Source organism: Acomys minous (genome assembly GCF_964271855.1).
Source record: "Acomys minous genome assembly, chromosome: 17".
NCBI lineage: Eukaryota > Metazoa > Chordata > Mammalia > Rodentia > Muridae > Acomys > Acomys minous.
The window spans coordinates 21,383,924-21,400,261 of NC_140500.1; the positions used below are offsets into that span (position 1 = coordinate 21,383,924).

At 52.7% G+C, this 16,338-nt stretch overlaps 2 protein-coding genes across 5 annotated transcripts in view; both read left to right on the forward strand.

Annotated features, from left to right (window-relative positions):
- NCAPD2 (non-SMC condensin I complex subunit D2) overlaps positions 1-9,503 on the forward strand; it is a 28,191-nt gene extending 18,688 nt beyond the window's left edge. For 3 of the 4 annotated variants that reach the window (XM_084766709.1, XM_084766710.1, XM_084766711.1), the window contains 17 exons: positions 92-266; positions 725-809; positions 2,073-2,206; positions 2,782-2,914; positions 3,004-3,088; positions 3,160-3,327; positions 3,541-3,713; positions 5,145-5,256; positions 5,331-5,454; positions 5,537-5,692; positions 6,031-6,208; positions 6,295-6,389; positions 6,846-6,926; positions 7,059-7,242; positions 8,610-8,736; positions 8,844-8,999; positions 9,191-9,503. In XM_084766709.1, coding sequence (XP_084622835.1) covers positions 92-266; positions 725-809; positions 2,073-2,206; positions 2,782-2,914; positions 3,004-3,088; positions 3,160-3,327; positions 3,541-3,713; positions 5,145-5,256; positions 5,331-5,454; positions 5,537-5,692; positions 6,031-6,208; positions 6,295-6,389; positions 6,846-6,926; positions 7,059-7,242; positions 8,610-8,736; positions 8,844-8,999; positions 9,191-9,276 — 2,252 coding nt within the window. In that variant the 3' untranslated portion in view covers positions 9,277-9,503. Of the gene's footprint in view, positions 1-91; positions 267-724; positions 810-2,072; positions 2,207-2,781; positions 2,915-3,003; positions 3,089-3,159; positions 3,328-3,540; positions 3,714-5,144; positions 5,257-5,330; positions 5,455-5,536; positions 5,693-6,030; positions 6,209-6,294; positions 6,390-6,845; positions 6,927-7,058; positions 7,243-8,609; positions 8,737-8,843; positions 9,000-9,190 lie in introns of those variants that run through there. The other variant, XM_084766712.1, reaches the window with a different exon arrangement.
- A 3,273-nt stretch (positions 9,504-12,776) lies between these two features.
- Positions 12,777-16,256, forward strand: GAPDH (glyceraldehyde-3-phosphate dehydrogenase). Its single transcript, XM_084766713.1, has 6 exons — positions 12,777-12,814; positions 14,669-14,875; positions 14,969-15,257; positions 15,360-15,590; positions 15,682-15,863; positions 15,984-16,256. The coding sequence occupies exons 1-6, from the start codon at positions 12,792-12,794 to the stop codon at positions 16,051-16,053; spliced, it is 1,002 nt and encodes a 333-aa protein (XP_084622839.1). The 5' UTR covers positions 12,777-12,791; the 3' UTR covers positions 16,054-16,256.
- The last annotated feature ends 82 nt before the right edge of the window (positions 16,257-16,338 follow it).

Genomic DNA, 16,338 nt, shown 5'->3' on the forward strand with positions numbered 1-16,338 from the left:
CTACAGTCATGTTACTGTGTTACCAAGGGTTCTGTCTATGGGTACTGTGATATTTGCCAAGTGGATGGGTGACATTTGTATCTGTTCTCAGTGGTGCAGGAGGTGATTGAATTCTTTGTGATGGTATTCCAATTTGGGGTGCCCCAGGCCCTGGTTGGGGTACGCCGTATGCTGCCTCTCATCTGGTCTAAGGAGCCTGGTGTCCGGGAAGCTGTGCTTAATGCCTACCGCCAGCTCTATCTCACCCCAAAAGGGAACTCGGCCAGGTACATGGGCTCCTTGTCTTCGTCAGCTGTTCTGAAGTCAGCTAGCTTGTCACAGGATTTCCTGTCTCCTGAAGGAGGGTGTTCTTCTAGGGAAGTTCTGAACTGTATCAGGCTCAGGGTGGCTTTCTGCTGAGGCCTACTCCAAGTACTTATTTAAATAACTATTTAGATATTTAATAATCATAAACATTTAATAAATAAACACTTAAGTAACCTAACAGCCTATTTGCCAAGTTCAGCTTCCCAGTTTTTTGGTGGTGGTGGTGGTGGTTGTTTGTTTGTTTGTTGGTTTCTGGTTTTTTTGAGACAGAGTTTCTCTGTGTAGCCTTGGCTGTCATGGACTCACTTTGTGGACCAGGCCAGCCTCAAACTCACTACATGCTGGGATTAAAGGTGTGTGCCATCACACCTGGCTTCAGTTTCCCAGTCTTAGTGACCACTATCTGCTGTTTCCACAGAGCGATGGCCCAGACTTTGGTTCAGAACCTCTCTTTGTTGTTAGTGGATGCCTCCGTCGGGACCATCCAGTGTCTTGAGGAAATTGTAAGTCTGCTCTGTCTTCTCATTCAACACTTATCTTCAGTGAAACCAGTGCTTAAGTTACAGTAAAAAACACAAAGCCGATTTAGGAAAACGTAGTGAGTATTTGCCCTAGAATCAGCATGGTTAACAGCTGCAGTAGCAGAATATCATGCGGTTATGCCCAGCACTGTTCTTAGCAGCCTCGGCAGCCCCGGAGTGGTCCTGGGTTAGTAGAATAGGGATCTGTGAGGGAGGCTCAGGGACTTCTTGGCTGCCGTTAGTTATGCCGCGTGTACACTGTACGAGCTCCAGAAAAGATAGCAGTCTCTGTGTTTGTGGAGGTCACGGAGCTGCGTACAGGGAGAGCTCGGGCTTGCCCCAGTGAGGTGGTACAAGTTCAGTCAGATTGAGAGACGGAGACTGGAGGTGCGGTTGGGTGCCTTTCTGACAGAAACCGAAGGAAGTTCGATGCCCCAGCTGGAGAATGAAGAAATTTGTGGTCTGACTCAAGATCGTTATCTGCAGAAGATAATCAAGTTGAGGGTATGGGCCGAAACTAGATTGTGGAGGCCTCTGAATGCCTTCAAGTCAAAGGGACCCCAGTGTTTTAATGAGGTGAATTCCTGCCGGGGCATCTACACTGTAGGGAGGGGCACTGACTGCCGGGCCCAGCCTACTGATCTTCTTTCTGGGGAAAGAGAGGACCTGGTGGTGGCAACTGGCTTGATAGTGCCCAGGCTGGCTGCTGCTCAGGACCTCCATAGTAGGCAGAGAGGCTGCCTATCAAACACAGCCCAACTGGAGAAGAGCGAGGCACGGGGTAGAAGGTCTGCCCGAGGCTCCTGTAGGAGTACAGTGATGAGAGGACACACTCAGGCCTGGAGCAGTAGCCGTGGGACTCGGCGACCGACGTGAATGGATGCTGGCATTACTGGGAAAATGAGGAGGCGAAAAGGACAGTGGCCCCGTCATAGATAGGTTGGCTTTGCGCTCACAGTAGGAATACTTACCAGAAGCATCCAGAATGGTGGTCCATATAGAACTCAGAAGATCCATTTGAACGTGTTACTTTAGGGAGTACAGCTTTGCAGAGCGACACGAAGTAGGAAAGTGGAGGGTGGAGCAAGAAGCCCCTCCCCAATCTCCTGCCTTGCACCCCAGCCTTCTTCCTCTTCCATTCCCAAGCATCGGCTCCATCCAGGCTCTCCTCAGTGTTATCCTCAGACACGTAGACCCAGGGGGGACCGTTATTCTGAAGCGGACTTATTTTTCTTCTCTCCTCAGCTTTGTGAGTTTGTGCAGAAGGATGAGATAAAGCCAGCGGTGATCCAACTGCTATGGGAGCGGGCCACGGAGAAGGTCCCCTGCTCTCCTCTGGAGCGCTGCTCCTCTGTCATGCTTCTTGGCATGATGGCACGGTGAGGCTTAGACCCAGAAAGTAAATAGAATGGGGAAGGCAGGGAAGGTCTGAGCAGGCCCTCTCTTTCGGTAGTAGCAGTCTGCCCAGTTGAGCTTTCTTCAGGTTGGCTGCCTGGATCAAGAGAGTACCTGCAAAAATAAAATAAAATAAAATAGGGGGCTGGAGAGATGGCTCAGTGGTTAAGAGCGCCACCTGTTCTTCCAAAGATCCTGAGTTCAATTCCCAGCAACCACATGGTGGTTCACAACCACCTGTAACGTAACATGATGTGATGCCCTCTTCTGGCCTGCGGGTGTGCATGCAGGCAGAACACTGTATACATAAATAATTAATAAATAAATATTTTTAAAAATAAATAAATAAAATAAAGAGAGTGCCCGCCCACCACGGGCGGGTGATCCAGGATCCTGCCCCTGAATCAGGGCCTTTCTGTGGTGCTTCCAGGCCCTAGACACCCCACAATATGCTTCTAGGCCCTAGACACCCTACAATAGGTGCTGGTACCTTCCAGCATTGGCATTGTCTCCCACTGATCCTGCCTAGGGCTGCCTTTAACTGTTTTCCTTTCCCTAGAGGAAAGCCAGAAATTGTAGGAAGCAACTTAGACACCCTGGTGAAGATAGGGCTGGATGAGCCGTTCCCGCAGGACTACAGGCTGGCCCAGCAGGTGTGCCTTGCCATCGCCAGCATCTCGGACAGGAGGAAGGTAGGTGATAGGGGTGGCTGTGGCTCAGCTGAGGAGAGCGGAGAGCCTCCTGTCTGCCTTCCCCCGCTGGCATTCTGTTTTCTTCTCAGCCATCCCTAGGTGAACGTCCGCTCCCCTTCCGGCTGCCTCAGGATCATAGGTTGTTTGAACGACTTCGAGAGATGGTCACAAAGGGTAAGCTATCCAGAGGGCTACGCGGGTCTGCCTGGGGCCTTTCGCTGCAGTGACCAACTTCTTCTCTCTAGGCTTTGCTCACCCAGATCCCCTCTGGGTCCCGTTCAAAGAGGTAGCAGTGACATTGACCTACCAGCTGGCAGAGGGCCCTGAAGTGATCTGTGCCCAGATGTTGCAAGGCTGTGCAAAGCAAGCCTTGGAGAGGCTTGAGAAGAGTGCCACTGAGTCGTCGGACTCTAGTAAGTGGGCAGAGGCTTCATTGCTCAGGGACGGAGTGGGCAGGCAGTTTCTGCTTTTCCCGAAGGATCAGCAACCTCCGCCCCCGCCATCTTATCTCTGCTCAGGTTGATGTTGGCTAGTCACTGCCACATGTCCAACTCCTCCTGGTCCTAGTCTGAGTGGTTCTGGACGTTTGATGGGACTTTTTGCTCTTGTCCTTCCCTCTGCTTCAGAGGACACTGTGCCCATGCTCCCCACATTCCTGCTGATGAACCTGCTGTCGCTGGCTGGGGACGTGGCCCTACAGCAGCTGGTGCATTTGGAACAAGCAGTGAGTGGAGAGCTGTGTCGGCGGCGAGTCCTTCGAGAAGAACAGGAGCACAGGACCAAGCGCCCCAAGGAGAAGGTGAGTGAATGAGCGGCGACGTGCATCCCCCAGGTTTCTGTGGCCGCAGCTCAGGACATCACTTGTTAGGGATCCCTACTTCTGCCCTTATATTAAATGAAGCACCTGGCTTTCTGTTGCTGTTCCCTTGGGGAAAGTTAGTGTCCATAAAGATGGCACAGGTGCTGGGTTTGGTGGTGCACATCTAGTCACAGCACATGGGGAGGCAGAGGCAGGGTACATACAGACTGACTTGTATGCCTTAGTATAGGAAAGACAGAGTCCCCACTGAGGCACTGTGTGAACACACACAACACACCCCCCTTATCCGCCTGTGTTGCTGGCCTGTCACCTGGTGGGATCCTCTGTCCTCTTTGCTGGAGGCATGTTTGTCCTGTAGACAAATAAGACCGAATCTTGCCACAGTGGGATAAAAGCTGACTTTTGTGATCTTGAACCATTGTTGCGCCAGCATGATCCACTTATTTGCCACTTACAGTCAGTGGTGTCTTTGGACGGAGAGGTGTAGACTTGGCAACTAAAAAGCCTGTGGAGCCGGTGGTGGCGCACGCCTTTAATCCCAGCACTGGGGAGGCAGAGGCAGGCGGATCGCTGTGAGTTCAAGGCCAGCCTGGTCCATAAAGCGAGTCAAGGACAGCCAAGGCTACGCAGAGAGACCCTGTCTCTGAGGACAAAAAAAAAAAAAACCCAAACAAACAAACTAAAACGCCTGTGGGCGTGACCTAGTTATCCCCTCATTCACTCATGAGTGCTTTCTTCTTATGGACATAGTTGGCATTTCTGCAGATGGTTTTATAAACTTCATCTTTAGATCTGTTCATGCAAATGATGTTATGCTAGAATAAAAAAGTGTCTTGTGGGCAGAGAGAGATGGCTCAGAAGTTAAGAGTGCTTCCTGCACTTGAAGAAGATCTGAGTTCAGATCCCAGAACATACGGGGTGGCTCTCAACTATCTGCGCCTCCAGCTCCGGGGAATCCACTGGCCTCTCCTGGCCTCCATGTACAGTGCATACATGTGGTACACTCATATACACGTAGGGTAGAACACTCAGAAAACAAAACAAAAAAAGTATTTAAAATTTGTCTTAAAGCAAGGTGATGTGATGCAGACCTTTAATCCCAGCTCTTAAGAGACAGAAGCAGGAGCTGGGCGTGGTGGCCCATGCCTTTAATCCCTGAAGGAAGGCAGAGGCAGGTGGGTCTCTGTGAGTTTGAGGCCAGCCTGGTCTACAAAGTGGGTCCAGGACAGCCAGGACTCTGTGGAACAGAGAAACCCTGTCTCAGAAAAAGAAAAAAACAAAACAAAAGAGACAGAGGCAGGCAGATTTCTGTGAGTTTGTGGCCAATCTGGGCTACGTAGAGAGTTTCAGGACATAAGAGCCTGCCTCAGAAAAGTCCTCACCCGAGATCCCTGTCTTCCTTCCCCTCAGAATACAAGCTCGGAAACAACCATGGATGAAGAGCTGGGGCTGGTCGGGGCCACTGCTGACGACACGGAGGCAGAGCTGGTCCGCAGCATCTGTGAGCAGGAACTGCTGGAGGGTAAGAAAGACTGCTGTGCGCCCTTCCCTCGGCTGCTACAGCCTGCCCCTAACCCGGAGCTGCCCTTCCAACAGGCAATCAGGTGCTGGCCGCCTTCATTCCACTGCTGCTTAAAGTCTGCAACAACCCTGGTGTATACAGCAACCCGGAGCTCTCCGCAGCTGCCTCACTGGCCCTTGGCAAGTTCTGCATGATCAGGTAGGGCCAGCTGGTTTTATCTCAAGGCAGATGAGATGAGTCAGCCTTCCTGCTTTCCTGATGGTTCTCTCTCTGCCCTCAGTGCCCCTTTTTGTGACTCCCAGCTTCGCCTTCTATTCACCATGCTCGAAAAGTCTTCACTCCCCACCGTCCGGTCTAACCTCATGGTTGCCACTGGCGATCTGGCTATCCGCTTCCCTAACCTGGTGGATCCCTGGACTCCTCATCTGTACGCCCGGTAAGAGACACTTCTCCTACCTGAGACCCAGGCAGAGTTCTGCTCTGGAGTGCATAGAACAGTGAGTCACAGACTCTGCCCCGGGCCTGTGGCTCTGATTGCTCCAGTGTCTGCTAGCTAGCCCACCTGTACAAGTGGGCCCTAAGTGGGCACTGTAAGGTGAAGGTTCCCTCTAAAGTGCTGCCTCCAAGCCTTGCTTTGTCCCTGACTCCAGCCTTCAATTCAGAATAGCAGTTGAGCTGCTTCTAAAAGGGTAGATCTTTGCATCGGGCCTTCGTACTCTCTTAAAGGTGTAAACTAGGGGTCTTGATCTCAGTGACTGGAGCTTTTATTCCTAGCCTCAGAGACCCAGCTCAGCAAGTGCGAAGGACAGCGGGGCTGGTGATGACTCACCTCATCCTGAAGGACATGGTGAAAGTGAAAGGGCAGGTGAGCGAGATGGCCGTGCTGCTCATCGACCCTGTGCCTCAGATTGCTGCCCTGGCCAAGAATTTCTTCAATGAGCTCTCCCACAAGGTGAGAGAAGCAGCTTGGAGCTTTCTGCAGAAAGTGTGTCGGTCACACTCGCCACCACCTCATCTCATCCTCTCTTTCTCCTATAGGGCAATGCAATCTATAATCTCCTCCCTGATGTCATCAGTCGCCTGTCAGACCCAGAGGGCGGGGTGGAGGAGGAGCCCTTCCACACCATCATGAAGTATGGCTTTCCAGACCCAGAGCGGCTTATGTGTGGCTAGCATACAGGCTTAGGAGCCAGGTCTACTTTTAATCCCAGCTCTGATTGGTTGACTGACTGATAAGCTGAGAATGAATAGGAATGAACTCAGGGCCTGGCATGCTCTAGGCAAGCACTCTTGCCACTGTCTTCAGCCCCAGATGGACATTTTAACTGTACCTTCTCCAAAAGTAACTTGGCCCCATTTGACTGTTTCCCCCTTGAGGCTCTTAAATAGGGCGAGGCTCCCAATATGGTAGGTTCCCAGTGGCAGTCACTAGATGGCAGCTGTTTTTACTTGCATTCCCAATAAAGGGAAGGAGACAAGAGGAACAGTGGTAGGCAGTGGCCAACCACGTTCTTCTAAAGCAAGGACAACGTGGGCGGGGCCGCGGCAGTGGATCCATGTTGCAGTCATGCCCTCCCTCTTCCTCATAGGCAGCTCCTCTCCTACATCACCAAGGACAAACAGACCGAGAGCTTGGTAGAGAAACTGTGTCAGCGCTTCCGCACAGCCCGGTATGCTGCCGTCTGGGGAGATCTTTGTGCCGACAGGGACCCATTGGAAGGAGTCCCTGGTAGCACCTCTGGGACTAAGGGAGATTGAAGCGGGAGGGTGTTTGTGCCTTACAAAGGCTCTCCGTTGTGCAGAACTGAGCGGCAGTACCGGGATCTGGCCTTCTGTGTGTCCCAGCTGCCCCTCACAGAGCGGGGTCTTCACAAGATGCTGGACAACTTTGACTGCTTTGGAGACAAGCTGTTAGATGAGTCTGTCTTCGGTGCTTTTTTGTCAGTTGTGGGCAAACTGCGTCGTGGGGCCAAGCCTGAGGGCAAGGTGAGTGGCCCAGGGTCTCTGGCCCTGTTGGGTTCCAATGCCGGTAAACACAGCCTGTTCCCCCTTAGTGCTCTGAGACTCACGTCTTAAACTTCCTGCTTTGCTTGCCTCACTACAGAAATGTAATCCAAGTGACTTAAGACAGTCTTTCTGTGCCAATTTCCTGGTCCCCTTTTAAAAAGCCATTTCCCATTTTTTTAGATTTATTTTCATTTTACGTGCATTAGTGCTTTGCCTCTGTATATGTCTATGTGAAAGTACCAGATCCCCTGAAAGTGGAGTTACAGACAGTTGTGAGCTGCCATGTGGGCGCTGGAGACTGAACCCATGTCTGTAAGAGAGGTCAGTGCTCTTAACTGCTGAGCCCTCTCTCCAGCCCTAGTAAAGGCCCTTTTCTTTCTTTCTTTCTTTTTCTTTGGGGCGGGGGGGGGGGGGGGGAGGACACACGTTTCAAGACAGGGTTTCTCTGTGTAGCCTTGGCTGTCCTGGACTCACTTTGTAGACCAGGCTGGCCTCAAACTCACAGCAATCCACCTGCCTCTGCCTCCCAAGTGCTGGGATTACAGGCATGCGCCACCACCGTGGGGGTGTGTGTGTGGGGGTGTGGGGGTGTGTGTGTGGGGGTGTGTGTGTGGGGGGGTGTGTGGAGAGATGGCTCAGCAGATAAGAACACTGTTCTTCCAGAGGTCCTGAGTTCAATTCCCAGCAACTACATGATGGCTCACAGCCATCTATACTGTAATCTGATGCCTTCTTCTGACATGCAGTGTACATACAGATACAGTACTCATACACAAATAAATAGATAAAATCTTAAACAAAAGATACGGTTTTGCTGTGTAGACCAGGCTGGCATCAAACTCAGACTCTCTGCCTCCTGTGTGCTGGTAGTAAAGGGGTCCCCACAAGCATAGGACTAGACTTCTTTACAGTAGCTTCATGTTTAAAGCAAAACTAAGTAGGGTTTCTATTTGTTCCTGCCCACACACACTCATGGCCTCTCCCCCTACCCCATCAATGTCTGTGTTGGGAACTATGTGGATTGACCTGGATGAAAAAGTCTGATTGAGTAACTGATGCCAGGTCAGTTCCCCCAGTCCAGTGTACACTGACCTGGGTTCACTGAATTCAGTGGCACATACGTGTCACTACAACCTACTGGACATTTTCACTACCCTAAGGCCACTCACTCCCCACCCCTGTGGTGGTGTCACTCGCTTGGAATCAGACAGCATGTAAGGATTTCAGATTGGCTCATTTCACTTAGAGTAAACATTTCTTTCTGTATCTTTCATGGCTATTTCTTTTTCAAACAGGGAGATAATATTTCCAGCCCTGTTTTTAACCTTTTTTTCCTCCCCTTCCAGGCTGTAATAGATGAATTTGAGCGGAAGCTTCGGGCCTGTCACACCAGAGGCATGGATGGAATAGAGGAGCATGAAGCTGGCCAAGGAGGCAGCCAGAGAGCCCTGTCTGCCAAGAAGCCCTCCACTGGTATGAGCGGCAAGCCCGCACTGGGCTCCCCACAAGTGCTTACCAACTTTTATCTTTTCCTTTGGGGTTTGTTTTGTCCAGAAATCATGTCTGCCTGCCTTTTCTAGTCTCAAGACAACAGCCTCTGACTTCTGTGGACTCAGACAATGACTTTGTCACACCAAAGCCTCGACGTACTAATCACCGTCGTCCAAATACTCAGCAGTGCAAGTCCAAGAAGAAAGCCAAAATTGTCTTCTCAAGTGATGAGGACAGCGAGGACGGTAGGGTGCACCCTCCAGGCAGCTGCTCACCTGGGGGTCTCCAGCAGGGCTCGCATGGGTGTAGATTCCTGCCTGAGTTGTCCCCGCTGGGTGGTTGGGCTGACAGCTGCAGTGTGCTTTGCATCTCTTTTTTGAGATGTGTTTCGAACCATCTTTGTGACTCAGCTTTTGTTCTATAATTCCTTGAATAGAACTTTCAGCAGAGATGACTGAAGAGGAGACACCCAAGAGAACCACCCCCATCCGCAGAGCATCTGCCCGAAGACACAGGTCCTAGGAGCTGCCTCTGTCTGTTCCTATCCCTGCTGTGCAGGGTGTCTTATCACATGATCTTGGATTCAGTCCCCCTGTGAAAAAATGTTTGTTGCTCCCTTGATTTTAACATGTAAATGGTCTCTGCATCCAAGACCTTTCTTTTAGAGCCTGTGTGACTATCGCCTAAACTTTCCAAGAGACAGTTGTTGCCAATCATTCTAACGAATAAATGTTTTTATATACTTTTAAGCATTCCGTCCTATGCTGATCTTTTTCTTTTTCTTTTTTTTTTTCAGATTTATTTATTATTTATATAGTATCCTATCCACATGTGTGGCCACACCTAGGAGAGGGCACCAGATCTGATTATAGATGGTTGTGAGCCACCATCTATGCTGGTGGTTGCTGGGAATTGAACTTAGGATCTTTGGAATAGCAGATAGTGCTCTTAACCTCTGAGCCATCTCTCCAGCCCCCTATGTAGGCTCTGTTTCTAACAATTAAACTTTATTATACAACCCAACTAGCTTACACAAGAGGGAAAAAAGGTTAAAGGGAAAAAAGAGTGAACCTTCCGGTATCCGTTCCATGGGACGGGTCCTTAGGTGTCTCTGGCCTGTGTGCTGGTCCAGCCTGTTTGCTGAGCCTGGTCTGCACCTGGTGCTGCTCTCCTCTCTGCCTGTCTGTGTCACGTGGGAAGGGCAGTCTCCCCCCCCCCCCCCCCTTGAGGGTCGATTAGAAAAACAATAGTCCAGGTGGAGTCTCCAGGTCTGCTTCCTGAATTCCAGGCCCAGGATGGCTCCACTCAGTCTATCATCAGGTATCCATGGGGTGTCCGAGGGTAAAGCCCGCCAAGACTGCTTTCCCTGTGACAAAGCTTACGGTCTTTCCCACACCCCTATGCTGGTCTTTTTCATCTTTCACATTAGCCCAGATTCAGGCAGCAGATAGAGGGTTACCAATCCAGAGAGACGCCTGGGCATCCTGGGGCTGTCCCCGGATCCTCGCGTACCCTCATTGCTTCATCTTGGCACAACTGGTGAGATGTCACTGTAGAGAATTATGTGGTTTCTAGATTCACATACTTACTCAGTCTGGGGTAGATCTGGCAATACCTAGAAACATCATAGCCTTGTGGGGCAGGGAGCTGCTGCAGGCACCCAGTCAGGGAAGGCCTTGGAGGATGGGATCCTCCATGCTGAGTGCACCCCACAATACACCATGTCAGGGGTGTGCAACTTGAGAAACACTGCTCTAGACCTAGGGTTTATTTCCTCCGTGTGCCCTATCTCATCCCAGAAGATGGGCAAATGGCTCAGCCTGGCTGACGGCAGAGACCATGAGCCCCCCTCAGCTCTGTGTCCATCTCCCAAAGAGTCAGTCCTGACTTCGCTGTGCGAAGGGGTCTGTGGGAGGTCCAGATGCTCAGCTGCAAGCCTTGCTGTCTGCTGAGTCACTTGGGACCGGAGGCCTGCTGCTGTTTCTGCTGTCATGACAACAGCCTCTGAAATGTTCCCTACCTCTTATATGTGTGGTGGGGAACAGTAATGGCAGATGATAGGCGTGAGGCAAAAGGGAAGATGCACCTCAGAAACACATAGAGGGACCGGAGACCTTTCTGTGGTTAAAGGGTTAATGCTGCGGACGGAGCTTCTGTAAGGAGGAAGGCAGAAAAGGGTCAGAGCTGAGTCTGAGATGCCTCTGCTCCCCAGCACCACACTGGGACCACTCTTACCCTCTCCATCCTGTCTACTTGGCCTGTTCCCCACTCATGGAAAGCCTGGGCACGGGGCCACACAGCTGTCAGTCTCACCCAGCCTTGGCTCTGAGGCCCCAAAGAGGTAGGGCAATCCCCGAAGGGCAAGGAGCCAGGACTGGATTTGGGGTACAGCCCAGTGCTCTCCCTGCCTTTTAAGCAAAGGTTATCACCAGGCCAGCTAAAGTTAGCAATAGGCACTTCAGCTAGAAGAGCAGGGAGCTGGTGTCAGGTTGCACTGGCCTAGCAGAGAGGCCCAAAGGATCCATCCCCCTGCCCATGTGCTCCCAAACCCTTGCAAGCGCTCAGAAACCACCCTTTCCAACCTCCCTACCCTTCTGAATAAAGAAAGCCTATTCTCCTCACTTGTGGGAAGAGGCTGTTTTGGCTCAGGGCACAATACCTCCCCTTCCCCCCTTCCCCCTTTCCCCCCTTTCTGGTCTCCCCCAGAATCCTCGAGGGCAGCCAGGGAAGGAGCGTCCCTGGCCGCAGGGCCAGTCGGCACGTCCCAGGACAGGGAGGGACTTCCGCCCTCACGTCCAGCTCTCCACCCTGAGGCTGCAGTAGGTGAAAGGGGGCAGTGTCTCCTAGCCTGGGCGGTACTACTGTCCGGTTCCAAGGAGGGATACTATAGAAGATCTGGCCTCCTCCAACCCAGCTCTCAACGGGGATGCCGTCCTTAGCCAGGGGCCCCAGCAGAGGCCTCAATTTTCGGTTCTCCAGGCTGCAGGGCATCCCGATCTGATCTATGGCGTAGGAATCTGCCCCTCAGGCCTCCTCCTTTCCCCTACAACCCTGAGTACACAAGCCAGGACTCCGGAAAGCCAGGAGTAAGGGAGAGGGGAAAACGAGGCTGTGAAGGGAGGAGACAAAGTGCCCCCCCTACACATATCTAGGACCTTCTGCTTTTTTTTTTTTTTTTTGCTTGTGTCACTACCGAAGAACAACGAGGAGAAGATCCTCGACTTTTCCACAGCCCTTTCAATAAAAAGGTGAGGGTCGATGGTGCCGCCATGGGCAGACCCACACTTCTCCATTTCTGTTCCTGCAGTTCCCAAGGTCCTCCCATTTTATTCGAGAAGCAACTTTCAGGTCTCTGGGCCCTGGATGTCCTTGGTGCACACCGGGCCCTCGTCCTTAAGTCCATAGTCTGTTCCCCGAGTCCTATCCTCGGAATCATCTCCGGGTCACCTCCCCAGCGGGCCAATCTCAGCTCCCCTCCCCCCTCTCAGTCCGGAGCCCACACGTTTGGTGCGTGCACATTTCAAAAACGAGGCGGGTCCAAAGAGAGGGGGGAGGGCAATGAGGGAAAAAAAAAAACCCGAGAGCGGCCCAGCTACTCGCGGCTTTACGGGTGCACGTAGCTCAGGCCTCAGCGCCCTTGAGCTGGGACTGGATGAGCAGGGCCGGAGGCGGGGCGCGCGTCATCAGCTCCCCCCCACCAACCTGGTTCCTATAAATACAGACTGCCGCTCTCCCTGGTGCTCTCTGCTCCTCCCTGTTCCAGAGACAGCCGCATCTTTTCGTGCAGTGCCAGGTGAAAAAACGCAGAGTGGGCCGCAGGAGGCCAGGGGAGGTCGGAAGTTGAGAAGGGGGAGCATGCTGGCGGGGTCTAGGGGCGCTGTTGCAAGATCCGCTGTCCGACCCGGGGCTCCGCATTGCAGGGCCTGGGGAGGACGTGATGGGGCGCGCGGTAGGAATGGAGGCAGCGAGGGGGGGATGGGGCGCTTCGGGCCACGCTGATCTCATTTTCTTCTCCCGCAGCCTCGTCCCTTGACAAGATGGTGAAGGTCGGAGTAAACGGGTGAGTTCTAGGGTGGGGCTCCGGGCCCCGCTCCGTTGCGTATGCAGGTCTGGCTGGCTCCGGAACTTTGCAGTAGGGTGAGGTGATGGATGGGGTGGCCCAAACACCCAAGGAGACCTCAAGGTCATCACTCGGACCTGGCGAAGGCTCCGGCCTCGCGCTAGCAGCCCCCAGCTGTTGCGCCTCGTCTAACTCCGCCCTTAGCGGGGGGATGAACCGCCCGGTGTCTTCACTAATAGGAGGACCAACCCCCGCGCGCCCGCTCAGGATCCATTCCCCTAATCCCCTGGCTGGGGCTTCTTTCTTTACTTTCGCGCCCTGAGGAGTCACGTGCCAGAAGGGAGCCCCTCCCCCACCTCCTCCGTCCCCTTCCTCTAGGTCGCTGGCACCGGGGATGGGAGGTGCATGCCTTTGCGCATCATCTCCCAAGGACTTCCCTTAGGGTAACCGGCCGCCGCCATGTTGCAATCGGGAAGGAAATGAATGAACCACCGTTAGGAGAGCTTCGGCCTTCCTCCTCCCTAGCTTGTGACTAACCTTCCCACTCCTCCCTCAGCCGGGTGGAGTCTCTATCCTGTAAGCCAGGTGATGCAAGGCTTCCGTGCTCTCAAGAGAGTTCTCCCTCACGAGCCGTCTCATATTATTAACCTTAGAGCAGCCTGCGAGCCTCGTTTTCCTCAGGCATGATGCATTTTCTAGATTATTTTCTGAGAGTCGAAGTGGACTTAACAGAGGTCCACTCGTCCTCCCAGCTCCAGAGGTGTGGTAGCAATGGCGTAGTGCAAGTGGTGGGTGGGGGGGGGGAGGGCGGCGAGAAGCTGAGTCATGGTGGTTCTGAAAAAGAAAATTTCCACCGCGAAATGGCTCCTGTGGTAGCAGCCCCTTCACTCTTAACACTGACCAAACCCTATAGGCCAAGGCTGTAAAGGTCACTAAGAGGATTGGGTGTCCCTGAGCCTCAGAATCCTGCCCATCTTCCCATTCCCTCTAGAAACCAGATCTCCCCCGCTCCACCCTAATCTGCGGTTAAATTTAGCTGTCTGACCTTTCTGTATCTGGGGTCTGAGCTGGGCTCTCCCCTGCCCTGCTCGCCCCTAGAAACATCTGTTGCTCCCAGTCTGGTTTTCAGCTAGGAGAGACAGGTGCTTCGCAAATCAGCCCTGGGATTAGGGCTTGGGAAACCCACTGGCTTTCTCTGCCTCTCTTTAGTAGGAGGGACTTGCAGGAAGCAGGTGGGTTAGCTCTGGCCTTCTGGCCTTTGCCCTTTGAGCTTGGTGATGCTGAGTGCACAAGTTTGTCCTGTGGAGGGGGGGGGGCGGTGTAGCCTGAAGCCCAGCCAGGCTGAAACAAGTTTCCCAGGGCATGGGTGGTGCGGGTGATGAATGCCATGTGCCGAGCCTGTGCCCAAGCTGGGCCCTTGCCACTTCAGAGACTCGAAATGGCTTGTGGGGGGTGGCGGGGGTGAGGTGCTGGGCAAGGCTTGGAGCCTGGTCATCTCTTAGGACAGTAGAGGGACCTTTGCCGTATGGCTGGGGTGTAATAGCCCTGGCAGCGGAGGTTGCTCAAGAAAGATAAAATCACCTCTTGGGACTTTCTTGAGGTGTGGGGGTGGTCTGTATTTGGGTTCTATGTCTAAGCATTTAGCCAGTTTTATCAAAGGAAATTCTGAACAAGGCTTACATTCTAATACTGTGCTGAGTCTCCATAAATTGCCCTTGTGACGTGTGCTACTGTGGGTTCTCCACACCTATGGGACAGTTGCATCCTGCCTTCTGCAGAACATAGGTTGGCCCTCGTGCTCACTATAGGCCCATGAGTTCTCTGGTCCCAATTCACCTTTCTTTTTGCTCTCAGATTTGGCCGTATTGGGCGCCTGGTGACCAGGGCTGCCTTCACGTCTGGCAAAGTGGACATTGTTGCCATCAATGACCCCTTCATTGACCTCAACTACATGGTCTACATGTTCCAGTATGACTCTACCCACGGCAAGTTCTGCGGCACGGTCAAGGCTGAGAACGGGAAGCTTGTCATCAACGGGAAGGCCATCACCATCTTCCAGGAGTATGTGTGGGAGGTAGACAGGATGGTTTGAGGAGATAACTTAGTATGGGATGGCTCTCCTGTCATGACCTTTGTCCTGTTCCCCATCTGTAGGCGAGATCCCGCTAACATCAAATGGGCTGATGCTGGTGCCGAGTATGTTGTGGAGTCCACTGGTGTCTTCACTACCATGGAGAAGGCCGGGGCCCACTTGAAGGGTGGAGCCAAAAGGGTCATCATCTCCGCCCCTTCTGCTGATGCCCCCATGTTTGTGATGGGCGTGAACCAGGAGAAGTATGACAACTCACTCAAGATTGTCAGTAATGCTTCCTGCACCACCAACTGCTTAGCGCCCCTGGCCAAGGTCATCCATGACAACTTTGGCATTGTGGAGGGACTCATGGTATGTAGATTGGGGACAGGGACAGCTCACAGCCATGAATGGATCCTCTTTGGGGTTGGGGGTGGGTGGGTGCCCTTCACTCAGTGCCTCCATGTTTTCCAGACCACAGTCCATGCCATCACTGCCACCCAGAAGACTGTGGATGGGCCCTCTGGAAAGCTGTGGCGGGATGGCCGTGGGGCTGCCCAGAACATCATCCCTGCATCCACTGGTGCTGCCAAGGCTGTGGGCAAGGTCATTCCAGAGCTGAACGGGAAGCTCACTGGCATGGCCTTCCGTGTTCCCACGCCCAACGTGTCCGTCGTGGATCTGACATGCCGACTGGAGAAACCTGTACGTCTGGGGTGGCTAGGTAGGGTCATCTCCAGCAGCATAATGGTGAGCCTGGGACATGATTAATTGTCTTGAATTCTGCCTTTACCAGGCCAAGTATGACGACATCAAAAAGGTGGTAAAGCAGGCATCTGAGGGCCCACTGAAGGGCATCCTGGGCTACACTGAGGACCAGGTTGTCTCCTGCGACTTCAACAGCGACTCCCACTCTTCCACCTTTGATGCTGGGGCTGGCATTGCGCTCAATGACAACTTTGTAAAGCTCATTTCCTGGTATGTGAGTAGAGGGGGTGGGAGACAAGCTTTTTAAAGTAACTTGGGGTTTGGTGCCCCCTGGTGGCTAGCTCAAAAAAAAAAAGCCTTTACTAACAGTCCTCAATATATATATTCTAGGTATGACAATGAATTTGGCTACAGCAACAGGGTGGTGGACCTCATGGCCTACATGGCCTCCAAGGAGTAAGAAGCCCTGGACCCCACCCCCTACCCCAGCAAGGACACGAGAGCGAGAGAGAGGCCCTCGGCTGCTGAGGAGTCCCTGTTCCAACTCTGCCCCTGACACTGAGTATCTCCCCTCACAGTCTCCATCTTAGACCCCAGTATAATGGGAGGGGCCCAGGGAGCCCTACTCTCTTCAATGCCATCAATAAAGTTCACTGCACCTACTTTTGTGTTTTGTTCATTTTTGAGACGGGTTTTTTTTTTTTTTTTTTTTTTTTTTTTTGAGACAGAGTCTCTCTGTGTAGCC